At 59.2% G+C, this 12,641-nt stretch overlaps 1 protein-coding gene and 1 long non-coding RNA gene across 6 annotated transcripts in view; one reads left to right on the top strand and one right to left on the bottom strand.

The window, feature by feature from the left end:
* Window positions 1-415: 415 nt before the first annotated feature.
* Window positions 416-4,226, bottom strand: LOC103668334. The gene is made up of 2 exons (XR_569984.2): window positions 2,996-4,226; window positions 416-2,191 (listed from the first exon to the last, which is right to left on the bottom strand). It is a non-coding gene; the product is annotated as an uncharacterized LOC103668334 (long non-coding RNA).
* A 4,537-nt stretch (window positions 4,227-8,763) lies between these two features.
* Window positions 8,764-12,641, top strand: part of SH2D2A (SH2 domain containing 2A) — a 9,279-nt gene continuing 5,401 nt past the window's right edge. For 3 of the 5 annotated variants that reach the window (XM_040635829.1, XM_040635832.1, XM_008696537.2), the window contains exons 1-5: window positions 8,764-8,918; window positions 9,455-9,669; window positions 10,342-10,523; window positions 11,131-11,220; window positions 11,370-11,538. In XM_040635829.1, the coding sequence (XP_040491763.1) occupies window positions 8,885-8,918; window positions 9,455-9,669; window positions 10,342-10,523; window positions 11,131-11,220; window positions 11,370-11,538 (690 nt within the window). In that variant the 5' untranslated portion in view covers window positions 8,764-8,884. The remainder of the gene's footprint in view (window positions 8,919-9,454; window positions 9,670-10,341; window positions 10,524-11,130; window positions 11,221-11,369; window positions 11,539-12,641) is intronic. The other 2 variants (XM_040635831.1, XM_040635830.1) reach the window with 1 other exon arrangement.

Genomic DNA, 12,641 nt, shown 5'->3' with positions numbered 1-12,641 from the left:
CCCTGCCCTGCCAGGGTCAGGGTGGGCGGCAAGGACCCCCAGTCCCGCTGGACGCCTGCCTTGACCCTGCCTGTCCCTGGTGGCTGAAGCAACAGTGACCCCTAATGGTTGCTGGTAGAACCACAGCTTAGGAGGAAGGGAGTGCGGGGGCGGGGGTTCTCTCCCCTGGGGCGCTGGTCTCTGCCGGCCTCCCCCAGAGGAGAAGGGAGGGACGCTCCACACAGGAGCCCCAGGGGGAGACCCACACCCTCACACAGAGCACACAGGCCCCGACGGCCGCAGTGGAGTCAAGCCCTCTCCCCGCCACCCATACCCCTACCCTGCACAGCGCTGGGTACTGCCTGCGCCACAAGTGCTGGTCATCTGGCTGTGGACAGGCTGAACGAAGGGACTGAAAGTTGAAGAAAGAGAGCTTCACAAGAACGCTGTACTCCACGTCCAAAGACAAGCAGGTGGAGGCCCTTGGTGAGCCCATGGGAGCACAGTCAGGAGCTTGAGAACAAGTCTTCAGCTACCCCTTGGTGCCTGACAGAAGAAGGGGTCTCAAAGGGGCTGCATGGCAGAGTTCCAACGTCCTTGCTGTGGCCGTGGGACGTGGGGTTCAGAGTGGGTGCGGTGAGGGGCAGGGGAGCGCCCCGCCCTACCTCAAGGGTATCTGCCCTTCCCCAAGGCCAGGAGACTAGCCCCCACCCCAGAATGGTGGCCCACAGTAGATGTCGTAGTCATCTTGGCCCCAGTGCTGGATGTTGGATGTTCCCTCATTCGGTTCCTGGGAAGCCAGGACATGTGAACGGTTTGGCTTCTTGGACTGAGCAGGCCAGGAGCCACTCTCCCCACCTGTATTGCTCCAGCCGCAGCACGGGAGAGAAGAGAGGGGGGCCCTGGGAGGAAGCAAGTGCTTCTTCACCATCAGCACAAAGATGGTGACTGAAATCCTAGGAGGGGGGCGCTCATTTCAGGGCACGAGATGTTTCTTCCTGCCTCTCTCCCCACCAACACCCCCCGGCGGCTGCGGCTCTGAACCACAGAGGCCTTCTCACATGTCAGGATGGGAGAGGATGGGTGCTGGGGGGCTGGGGACGGGAGCCCCGAACCTGTCTCTGCACGCAGTATAAGCTTAGGGGCTACCCCTGACCTCTTCCCTCCCCTCTCCACTTTTGAGCAACAACAGGGACACTTTCTGCCTTGTCACTTCCAGAGATGCAGGGGCAGAGGGCCTCTCGGGTCCCCACCCTCCCGAGCGGTGTCACACTGTTCCTTGTGCAGAACTGGAGGAGGGGAAGTGGGCAGGGGTGCAGGGAGAGGGGGCGGATGGAGGGTGCCCAGAAGACTAGGTGGCAGCAGGGAAGACATCCCGAGACTCTGAAGAAGGACTCTCAAGAAAATGAGACGAGGCCTCTTCCTCTCCGGGAGGCAGAGGAAGGAGAGAGTGTGCGCAAAAGGTCGTGCATCTTGGTCAGGCAGGAAGATGGGGAGCTGGGGGCAGGGGCGCAGCCCGTGTTGCCCCTGACGCAGGACGAAAGAAGGTGGGCTGTGAAAGTCTGGGACAGGAGGCAAGGTGGCCCCTCTTGGCAGCAGCCTTACCTAAGGGAGAGCCCCCAGGGAAGGAGGGTCGAGGGCTGAAACCAAATCACGAACGCCAAGCGCCCGGTGAGCTGGAGAGCCCTACACCAATGGCCACTGTTGTCCCATCGCGGTATCGTTTGAAAGCCGCTGCAGAAGCACATTTAGTGCCACGGAAGGGTGGCCACGAGGAGCTACAGAGTGAAAAGCCCAGGTGACAAATTGTGCGAATGCCGTGTCTTGCATTTCCGTGTACCAACCCAGAAAACACCTGGAAGTGCCAATATCCAGCTGGGAGATGGGGTCGTGGAGGGCAAGCCTTCTTTTTGCTTATCTGTATCTTCTCCGTGTGTTTGTTAAAGAACATACATCACGTACATAGTGAAAAACAAGCAGTTTCCTTTTAAGAGGAGTCTCCCGGTGCAGGGGTCTGAGGTCCGAGGCTCGGGATGGGTGAGGTCAGACCTGCGGCCCGGTTCACCCTCTCTCTACTTGCTCGGGCGCCACGACGTCTGAGCCATACATATTCTCCACGAACATTGTTTCCTCCATGGTCTGGGCGGGGCCGAGGTCCGCTTCATGAATTTAGGATGATGGCATGCTTCTTTAGCCCCCTGACGTCTTCTACCTGGAAAGATATAAAATGGCAGGAGATGGAGAAAGCGGCACTTCTCAGAGACGCTGGGCAACTCTGCGCCAACAGCTCTCCGCTCGCAGTGACTTTGGGGCCACAAAAAGTGAGGGCACCTTCCCCCCTCAACCCGACAGGACCTCCCCCACCTGGTTTCCCATGCTTCTTCACCAGGGAGACCCACTGTGACTTCCTCTCCCGTGGCTTCCCACGCCCTGCCCACCCTCTCCTCCCAGGCCGAGTGTGGGCCACCACACCCCTTGGGGCCCCCCCGCACCTTCTTCCCCACTGGGCTCCCGACCTCCTCTCTTTCCCAGTCTGGAAATACCCTCAGTGGCGGGGGAGGGGGGGAACTCCTTCCCCTCTCACTTACTCAGAATAGCATCTAACACCATTAAGTCCTCACGCTGGCAAAGAACTTTCTATTTCGACAAGAGAGAGAGAGAGCAAGAGTGTGTGTGTGTGTGTGTGTTTAAAAGAGAGGATGGCATCAATGATCTGAGGGGCCAGATGACCTGCCCAACCTCACACAGCCAGTTCCTGGAGGTCTAACCTCTTCCACCCTCACCCTGCCAAGGGCTGAGAGCAACTGTCCCTGCCATCCCATCCTAGGGTCCCCATCTTCCTCTCTACATTTCATCTGCCCTGCATGGAAGCCTTCCACGTCTCGCTGCAACCTGCTTTTCCAGCATCCTGACCCGCCAAACCCAGTACAAACCCCACTTTTCGATCGGTCTGGACTCTTCCCACCAGCGTGCCCCTGGGACTTGCCTCCACGTGTGACCCATCCCCTGGCCCCACCTGTGGGCTGAGCTCTTCTTCACGCCCTTTCTGGTCCTGGCACCATCCGCGGCGCACTCCGCACCTGCGGCCAGCCGACCAGGGCGCTGCCATCAGGGGTGGCCTCGGGAAAAAGAAACTCTGTATTTCCACAAGCAGTGCTGAAGATAAGGGGTTGACCTCACTGGTATGGGAGGCCGGAAGCCAAAAGGGAACACACTAAGTAACCCCGATACCGCAGGAAGACGCTCCCACCTCCAGGCTGTGAGAAGGAGCAGGTGAGGTGGGGCTTGTCAAGGTCTAGAAACTCAGAGGTGGGGTCCAGCTCTGGGCGCAGCCGTGCTGTCCAGCTGGAGCTGGAGGAACATGGAAAGCAAGCAAACAGGAAGAAGCCGGTCCCCTGCCCCCCCCCAGTGGACCTCCCCATCGGCAGAAACTAACAGAGACCCGCTAGCACAGAAGTCTGTGAAATGCGGTTTGCAGCTGAAGCCCGGACTGCAGCGACCGAGTAAACAAGCAGGGGTGGGGGCTGGGAGGCCAGAGGTGAGTGAGCGGCTCCCCTGGTGGCTATCATCTCCTGTGGTTGTCTGTCGTTCCTAAAAGGCACTGAGCACCTACTACAGGTCTACACGCGGTCCGCGCTCTCGCACAGGGAACAATGTGACGGGCTTCATACTACGCCTGACGTTGGGCAGATCGGGACACTGAGGCCCGAGGAAGTGAAATGATTTGCCCAAAGTCCCGTAACTAATAAATGGCAGAGCTGGGATTCAAAGCCCGAAGCCATCGTCGCGTGTCCCCGCCACGACTCGCTGTGGACCAGGTGGCCCACCCTGCGCTGGGGGACCCTGGGGAGGGCTGCGAGGAGGTCCTTAGGGGCAGGAAGGTGTCTGGTACAACCGTCTGGCCCCAGCGTCAAACGCCCTTAAGCACACGCGGAATCCACGGGGCCGGGGAGAGTCGGTCCTGCCGTGGGTGGAGGACTCACAGCAATGAGCAGAGGCCGCGCCCTGCCCTCGAGGGGCGCACAGTGCTGGTCAAGCGCCCCAGGACAGCTGCCACGGGCTGAGCAAGGACCTGTCCCACCTCACCGCTCCCCGGCTGGGAGCCCCCCATGGCTCCACAGTGCCCAGTAGCCAAAGACAAAGCGCCCCAGCTAGCACCCCTCCACTTGGTCCCCCAGGGCTCCCTACCCTTCCCGCTCACTCATGTCCAGAGGACTCAGGGGCTCAGGGCCCCACATCCTCAACCACTTCCCCCTCCACCCTCCTCTACCCATCCCTGCTACTTTATCCTGAAGATCACCTGTTCACCCGTAAACCCACTCCCTCAGTGACCACCTCCTCTCTGAAAGTTTTCTTGGCCTCGTGAAACCTGGCTACAGGCAGAGTGGCCCACTCCCCACCCCCCCACCCCGGCTTCTAGTTAATTCCTATCATTCTTTTTTTTTTTTTTTTAAGATTTTATTTATTGACTTATTTGACAGAGATAGAGACAGCCAGTGAGAGAGGGAACACAAGCAGGGGGAGTGGGAGAGGAAGAAGCAGGCTCCCAGCAGAGGAGCCCGATGTGGGGCTCGATCCCAGGACTCCAGGATCACGCCCTTACAAAGGCAGACGCTTAACGACTGCGCCACTCAGGCGCCCCTATACCTATCATTCCCAATCACAGGAGTTGGTTTGCCTGTGTATCTCCCCCGCCCTCGGTCTTACTTATCTCACGGGCTCCAGCGCGGAGCAAGCTTTCCACGGACGCTGCTGACTGTCTGTCTGTCTTCTTCGGGAAAATATCCATCCAGATCCTCGGCCCATGTTTTAATCAGATTGCTTGGCTATTTGCTGTAGAGTGTTAGGAGTTCTTTATATATTTTTTATCTTAATCCCTTAGCAGAGATAGGATTTGCAAATATTTTCTCCCATCCAGTAGGCTACCTCTTCATTTTGTTGGTGGTTTCCTGCTGTGCAGAAGCTTTTTAGTTCGCTGAGTCCCACGTGGTTGGTTTTGCTGTTGTTGCCTCTGTTTTGGGGGTGAAGCCCGTAAAGCTATCCCCAAGACTGATGTCAAGGAGCTTAGCACTTCAGTTTTCTAGGAGTTATATGGTTTCAAGTCCTATGCTTTTAATCTCAGGTCTTTAATCCATTTTTTTAAAGATTTTATTTATTTATTTGAGAGAGAGACAGAGCACACGAGCAGGGGTGAGGGGCAGAGGGAGAAGCAGACTCCCCTCAGAGCAGGGAGCCCGATGCGGAACTCGATCCCACAACTCTGGGATCATGACCTGAGCCGAAGTCAGACACTTCATCGACTGAGCCCCCCAGGCGCCCCTCTTTAACCCATTTTGGGTTAATTTTTGTTGATGGCATTAGATCGGGGTCCAGTCTCATTCTGTCCAGTATCCCAACATCACTTATTGACGGGACCGCCCCCCCACCCCGTGCGTATCTTGGCTCCTTGGTCATACACTGATTGGCCGTAAGTGCTCGGGTTACCTCCAGCCTCGCTCTTCTGCCCCTGGAGCTGGGCGTCTGTGCCAGACCAGCACCATTCTGCTCTGATCACGGCAGTTTCATGATACAGTTTGAAATCAGGAAGCATGATGCCTGCAGCTTTGTTCTTTCTCAAGATTGTCTTGGCAACTCGGAGTCTTTGTGATCCCGTACACATTTTAGAATTGTTCGTTCTACTTCTGTGAAAAGTGCCACTGGAATCTCGATGGGCCTGCACCAGATCCACAGACGGCTTTGGGCAGTAGGACATTCACCCACGCCTTCTCAGCACAGCCCAAGCCGCATGCCCCCTGAAACTGCCCTCCTCTCTCTTTTTTTTTTAAAGAGTTTATTTATTTATTTGACAGAGAGAGAGACAGCCAGCGAGAGAGGGAACACAAGCAGGGGGAGTGGGACAGGAAGAAGCAGGCTCCTAGCAGAGGAGCCTGATGTGGGGCTCGATCCCAGAACGCCGGGATCACGCCCTGAGCCGAAGGCAGACGCTCAACAACTGCGCCACCCAGGCGCCCCTGCCCTCGCCTCTTGGCCTCCACGCCCTGTCACCCCTGTCAGAAGGCAGCTCTGTCCCCTGAGGCCCTGGAGGATGAACATGGCTCTGGGCATGACGGCTTTGAATTGCCGAGTAGTATCTGCCCGCCTTAGGAGGCCAGCTCCTCGCGGGGAGAGGACGGGCTTTGACATTCGGTGTGTGGACGGTATCCCGTCCCCTCAAAACTCGTATATTGAAGCCCTAACCCCCGCTGCTACTATATGGGGAGGTAGGGCCTTTAAAGAAGTAATTACGGTTAAAAGGGGTCATCAGGGTGGGGTCCCGATTGGCTAGGATGGGCGTCCCTGTGAGGAGAGGGAGAGACACCGGGGAGAGTCCCCCAGCTGCCCTGCACGTGTGCAGAGGACGGGCCGTGTGAGGACACAGCAAGGAGGCAGCCATCTGCAGGCCAGGAAGAGAGTTCTCACCAGAAACCAACCCTGCTGGCACCTTGACCTTGGAATTCCAGACTCCAGAACAGTGAGAAAATCAACTTCTGTCGTTTATGCCCCCCAGTCTGTGGTATTTCATTACGACAGCTCAGACTAATACATGTGGGGCCTCAGAGAAAGCGGCCTGGGGCAGGGGGCGGGGGGCACCATACAAACCATCTTGATCTCTGCCCAGCGGCGTGCAGGGCTGAGGGGCTCCCAGACCCCAGCCTCCACAAGCCCAGCCAGAGGGGAGGCCTGCAGCCTGACTTTGCCCCAGCAGAAGGGGACAGTGCTTGACGGGGCCCCTCACAGTGCCAGGAGCTGGCAGGAAAGACGGGAAGCCGCCCTTGAGCCACTCCTCTGTGTCAGACAGACCCTCTGCGGGCTCAGCACCTGCTTACTGGGGGGATCCCACAGCCACCCCTCCAGAGAGGTGTTCTCGCCCCAGTTCCCAGATGGGGCGCCTGAAGCTTGGAGGGATGGAGCGATTGCCCAGGCTGACCCTGGCACGAGGGTAGAGGGGGATGAACACACAGGTAAAGGGGACAGAAAGTCACAGCCTCAGAGAGACTAAGCCTCTCCCAACACCCTCCATCCGACGAGAGAGCCGGTCTGCACTGGGACAGAGCTGCGGTGGGAGGGTGAGCTGTACCTGGGTCTCAGAGATCCCTGCACCTGCCTGGGCCCAGGCCTCCAGACAAAGAGCGTGGGAGGGACTCCATTTGAAAGGTGAAAAATGCTTCTGTTGCAATTGTCGCAAAGCGCATCAGAGTGGCGGGCAGGGTTTCCAGGATGGGGCTGTGCTGAGCAGAGCCAGCCACGCGGCAGCTCGGAGCGGAGAACCGGCCTCCGACGGGCCATCACAGTACAGGGAGGGGTCTGGGGAAGATGTCCAGGGCACCTCTCAGTCTCATCGCCAACCCCTGGGGTCTGGGAGCTGGTTAAGGCCACAGTGTTTCAGGAGGAGGGAGCAGGCAGCTGGGGGAGGTGAGGCCCTGGGGTCTGGGCCGGAAAGCACTCCCCTGCCCGGAGCTGGTGGGCAAGTAGCTCTTCGGGCTGTAAGCCAGGCGTCCAGGCTCCTTCCTGGGCACAGGGCAGCAGACAACCGAGCTCCAGGAACCAACGCGGCAGCCCCGAAGCCAGCCCAGCCCCGACCACACACTCCCCTGCACCTGCCCGCACGCCGTGCCCATTCCCTCGTACACGCATTTGCAATGCTAGTGCCACTTCTAGAAACGCCTCTGCCCACCTTCTTCCACCCTACTCTCCCTCCATGACTCCGCTCACCCTCCTCTGAGGTCCCAGCGCCCCACGCACGCATGCGCGCCAGGCCAGCCGGGCTCCCGCAGCGCCAGCCCTCACCACCGCGTCCTCGCGGGGAGCATCTGTTGGCAGGCCCGGCTCCCCCACCTGACACCTTGAGGCAAGATCCTTTTGCTCTCTGGGTTCTTGGCACCAAGAACAGTGCCTGGCACTTAGTCCTGGACCGTTGGCATAAATCATGGTGAAATTAGTAAAGGAAGATCTAGTTTCTAATTTCAACTTCTGAGACGCTGGAACACCTGGCCAGGGCACATAACTTCTCTGAGCTTCAGTGTACCCTTCTGGGAAATGGGGGTAATGTTCCCTGTCCCTTTACTGGAGAGCATCAAATGAGACAGCAATGGGATTGGTCTCTGGTGTGGCAGGAAGTATAAGCACACCGCGACTTTAAGAAGTCAGCATCGATGTTACAATTACTGCTACTAATGCTGCTTCTGATCAGCACCTGCTCCCCCAGGACTGTCCCTCCTTCCCCCAGGATTGCTGGGTTTTGCCCTAACCCAGCTTCGTTATCTGCTGGAAGGGGAAGCCAGGCCCCCTCCCTCCCACCCCTTTATCTCACAGATTTCCTATGAATTCAAAAAGTCTTCCAGAGGTCTGCCCCACATCCTTCCTGTTGCAACCCTGCCCCCTTCACTCCTCATGTATCCTAAGAGCATAATCCTGTGTAGGAATCTCCCAGGAGCCCAAAGCCCAGTCCCTTATTAGGGCTTATCCTTTTGAGGCTGACATCCCCATTGCTACTGCTCAGAACCGAAGCTGAGGGAGAGACAGGGAGGGAGGCAGAGGGAGAAAAGGGAGTCCTGGTCTGGAGTGAAGGATTGGAGGGAGAAACAGGAGGGATTGAAGTCAGATGGCAGTCAGGACTTCCCAAAGCCTGAGCGCAGAATGACACAAATACCCACCACCACCTGCAGCGGTCTGGCTTCCGGGGGAGGGACAAGTGTCTTACGGCTTTCCATGACGCGGGTCCTCTGCCAGGGCTAGGGCTGTGGGTAAGGCGACATTTCCTGCCCTCGGGGCCCGGGGTGAGAGAGATGAGTTGCTGAGTGTGCACATCTTTCCAGAGCACAGACACACACCCTGCTGTGGGGGCTCCGTTCCCAGGCCGGGCCCCATGGAGTTCCCCCTGGCCCAGATATGCCTCCAAGGTAAGTGTGAGGTCGGAGACTGTGGGTGGAGGGACATCCAGACCCCCACGACCCCTGCCGTCTCCAGGCCTGAGCTCCCACTTCAGGGGTGAAGGGCCCCGCCCCGAGCCAGAGCTGGCACAGCCGACTGGCAGGGTGCCCACGGCTCCTTCTCCTTCTCCGGCGCCAGTCCACTCCGCCCTGGGGGCATAGGTGGCTGGGTCTGCTGAGTGCTTCTCAGAGAGGAGGGAGCAGGACGACGAGGCCCGGGGGGCAGAGGATCTTGGCCACAGAGAGAGGTCACGCCACCTCCCGCACCCCGCACCCCTCACCGTGGGCATCTCTGCTCCCCCACACCCGTCTCCCTGGCCAGCCAGGGACTCCTGGGCTCCTTACTCCTCCCCGTTGAGAGACCCCCTGTGGCCCTCCCTGCATTTCTCCTCTGGTGACTGTCCCTGTCCTCTAGGTCCCTGGTCAGAAGCACGAGAGGCCCCTGGGAGGCTGGGGGAGAGGCAGTCCGTCCCAAGAAACCCCAGCTGTCCTCTTTGTGCTAACAGGAAGCGGCAAAGCCCCTGCGCCTACCTTCAGCACCTTCCAGCCCGTGGAACTGTCCCACAGGAGCTGCCAGGACGTGGGCTTGCTTCAGGGGCCCAGACTCCAGGCCCTGAAGGCTGAGGAGGCCCCGCTCGGCCCCAGGGTCCCAGCCGTCCACGCTGCTGTGAGTGGGACCCCGGCTGGCACAGCATCCACCTTGGCTCCCATCCCCCCACCTGTGAGGATTTGCAGATGGACAAAGACCAACAGGGAGAAAGCAGGATTGATCTGGGGCTGCCACCAGGGCTAGGGCACCGGGGGGTGGGGTGGGGAGATGGGGAGCATCTCCCTCACGCTATAGTGTCCCCTCACTGTCCCTCGGACGCTGGGGCCGAGTCTGCGGGTGACCAGGGTACAGGGTACAGAGTCCCAGAAACAGGCATCTGCACCTCTGTCCGTGGTGTTCACCTGCCCAGCGCATCCGGGCCTCAGCCCCTCTCACCCAGCGGGCCGTTAGGAAGTCCTCCCCATGATCCAGCCCAGCCCCTCCCAGGGGAGGGTGAGCCCTCCCTCATTCTGTCTTCTGGGCTGATAGGCACCATCATGGGCCTCGGCCTGCAGGCCAGGGAATGATTTCCTGTCCTTCTGAAGGCCTCACCCTCGTGTAAGCTCAGGTTAAGAGCTCACTGTGACTGGGTTAAAGGCCTTCAGGCCCAGAGTGAAGTGGACAGAAATTCCCTGGAAACCAAAGCAGGTGGAACTGAAGGAGGGGTTTTAAGCTGGACCCCGAGAGGCACATTCTGGGCAGCTATAGCCTAAAATGGGCACCTGGGCTGGAGGCTGGCTGGCATCAGGAGGAAGCCCACGAATCAGGGCTATTTCCCCCTTCTTGAACTTTCCCCCGTTGCAGGCATCACCTCAACCCCCAGGGGCTGCCTCCAGCCCAGAGGATGCTGGGAAAGCTGAGGAGGTGCTCGAGGAAGGCCAGTCCCTGCAGGCTGAGACCCGGGCTTGGTTCCAGAAGACCCAGGCCCACTGGCTCCTGCAGCACGGGGCAGCCCCCGCCTGGTTCCACGGCTTCATCACCCGGAGGTGAGTCACAGTGGCGGAAAGGGGCCCAGAGAGGCGTAGGGCAAGTCCTGGGCCCCGGGGCCAGCAGCAGTGCATGGAGGCTGCAAGCCCAGCCCCGAGTCCTGCAGGCTCCCCGGCCCGTGTCTGAGGCATCTGTCCTGAGGCATGTCCCTGCAGAGGCTGCAGCCTGCTTGCTCTGGGGCCTCCACTTCACTCCTATCTCTAGGCTTCCAGTCTCATGTTTCCCCCAGTCTCCCAGCCTCCCTGCCTCTCCAGCCTCTGCTCTTCCTTGTCTCCCTGGTAGGCTGTCCCTCCTGCATTTCTCAGCTTTGCTTCTCTTCTTCCAGTTCAGCCTGTGACTTCGGAAATCTACAAGTCTATTACCACTCCAGGGCACCCCCACCAGGCAGCCCTCCAGGATGAGGCTGCAGGAAGATGCAGGGCTGGGAGATCTCCTGGGTGGGACCCCTGGCCGCTGTGCTCTCCAGACCCTGCTTGAGACAGCAGACCCACGTCCTGTCTGCCATTCCCTCCCTCCTCCCCACTTGAGCCCGCTGGCTGGGGGTTGGGGTCTGCCTGAGAGAGGAGACATGCCCCAGGCTGGAAGAGCCTTCTCCATGGCCCACAGGGAGGCTGAGAGGCTGCTGGAGCCCAAGCCCGAGGGGTGCTACTTGGTCCGGTTCAGTGAGAGCGCTGTGACCTTCGTGCTGACCTACAGGTGGGAGCAGGGACAGCTTAGGCAACGCCCAGCGGCGGGCCGGTGGGCTGGGTGCTCCTGACACAAGAGGGGCGGGGCCGGCTGGGAGGGAGGGCCTGGCACGGTGAGCGGTGAGCGGTGAGCAGCTCTGATCCGACGGCACCCTCCAGGAGCCGGACTCGCTGCCGCCACTTTCTGCTGGCCCAGCTCCGAGATGGGCGCCACGTGGTGCTGGGCGAGGACAGTGCCCACGAGAGGCTGCAGGACCTGCTGCAACACTACACGGCGTGCCCGCTCAGCCCCTACGGGGAGATGCTCACAGAGCCTCTCGTCCGCCAGGTACGCCCAGCCCCCAGCCCCAGGGACCCCGGCTGCAGAAGCCGCCTTCTCATCCCAACCTGCAACCCAGCCATAGGTCCCTTGTCCATCCTGTGCTCCCAGGAATCCCTTCGAGAGGGATGAATGCCAGGGGATGGGTCCTCCAGGAAGCAGCCCACCCACACAAAGACAGCAGGCACACGGGGTCAGGACTATTTACTGAGTACACAGCAGGCCCTGGAAATAGAACCGTGGACAAGACAGACGGGCCTCAAACCCACAGAGCTCACTTACCAGCAGCAAAGACAGATTAGTAAGAGCAATCAAGTGTGATAAGAGAGGAAATGTGGAGTGAGTGGCACTGGGCCCACATGGTGGGCAGCGTGTCAGGGAGTACCTCCCCGAGGGTGGCCAGGCGGTTCCGAGGACCACCATGCACCAAGCGGTGGTCTGGGCACTGGAAATCCAGCCGAAACAACTGACCAAAACAACCCTGCCTCCTGGAGCCTACATTCTAGTGCGGAGACAGCAATGCCGTGAGACAGATAAACACATAATCCATAATGTGCCCAGTAATGACAAACACATGCTAAGAAGACAGGGAGTGACAGGGTTGGGGCTATTTTATGTAGGGACATCAGGGAAGGCTACTCCAGTAAGGGGACATTTGAATGCGGTCTGGATGAAGGAAGGGAAGGAACCGTGCAGACAACTAGAGGAAAAACGTTCTAGGCAAAGGGAACAGCAGGTACAAAAGCCCTGCGGTAGGAGGCTGCCTGACGTGTCTGAGGACGAGTGAGAGCAGCCAGGAAGTAGCCTGGGTGGATAGGTAGGAAGTGAGACCAGAGGTGAAGGAAGGGGGCCCTGTAGACTCTCATATGGCTTTTGGACTTTATTCTGAGTGAGGTGGGGATGGCACCAGACCGTCATGCTGAGGAGGGACATGACCTGGCAAGGGAGGCACACAGGGGACAGACAGAGGTGACTACAGTACTTTGGGTGAGCCGATAGCAGCCTGGGCCAGGGGGCGGAGTGCAGAGTGTGGGGCTTTTTGTTAAGATTTTGTTTATTTGAGAGAGAGAGAGAGACAGCTCATGCACAAGAGCCGGGGGCGGGGGGGGGGG

Source organism: Ursus maritimus, unplaced genomic scaffold, assembly GCF_017311325.1.
Source record: "Ursus maritimus isolate PB19 unplaced genomic scaffold, ASM1731132v1 scaffold_2, whole genome shotgun sequence".
Classification (NCBI taxonomy): Eukaryota; Metazoa; Chordata; class Mammalia; order Carnivora; family Ursidae; genus Ursus; species Ursus maritimus.
The sequence above is the reverse complement of the archived record's forward strand: the minus strand, read 5'-3'. Positions and strand labels throughout refer to the sequence as shown.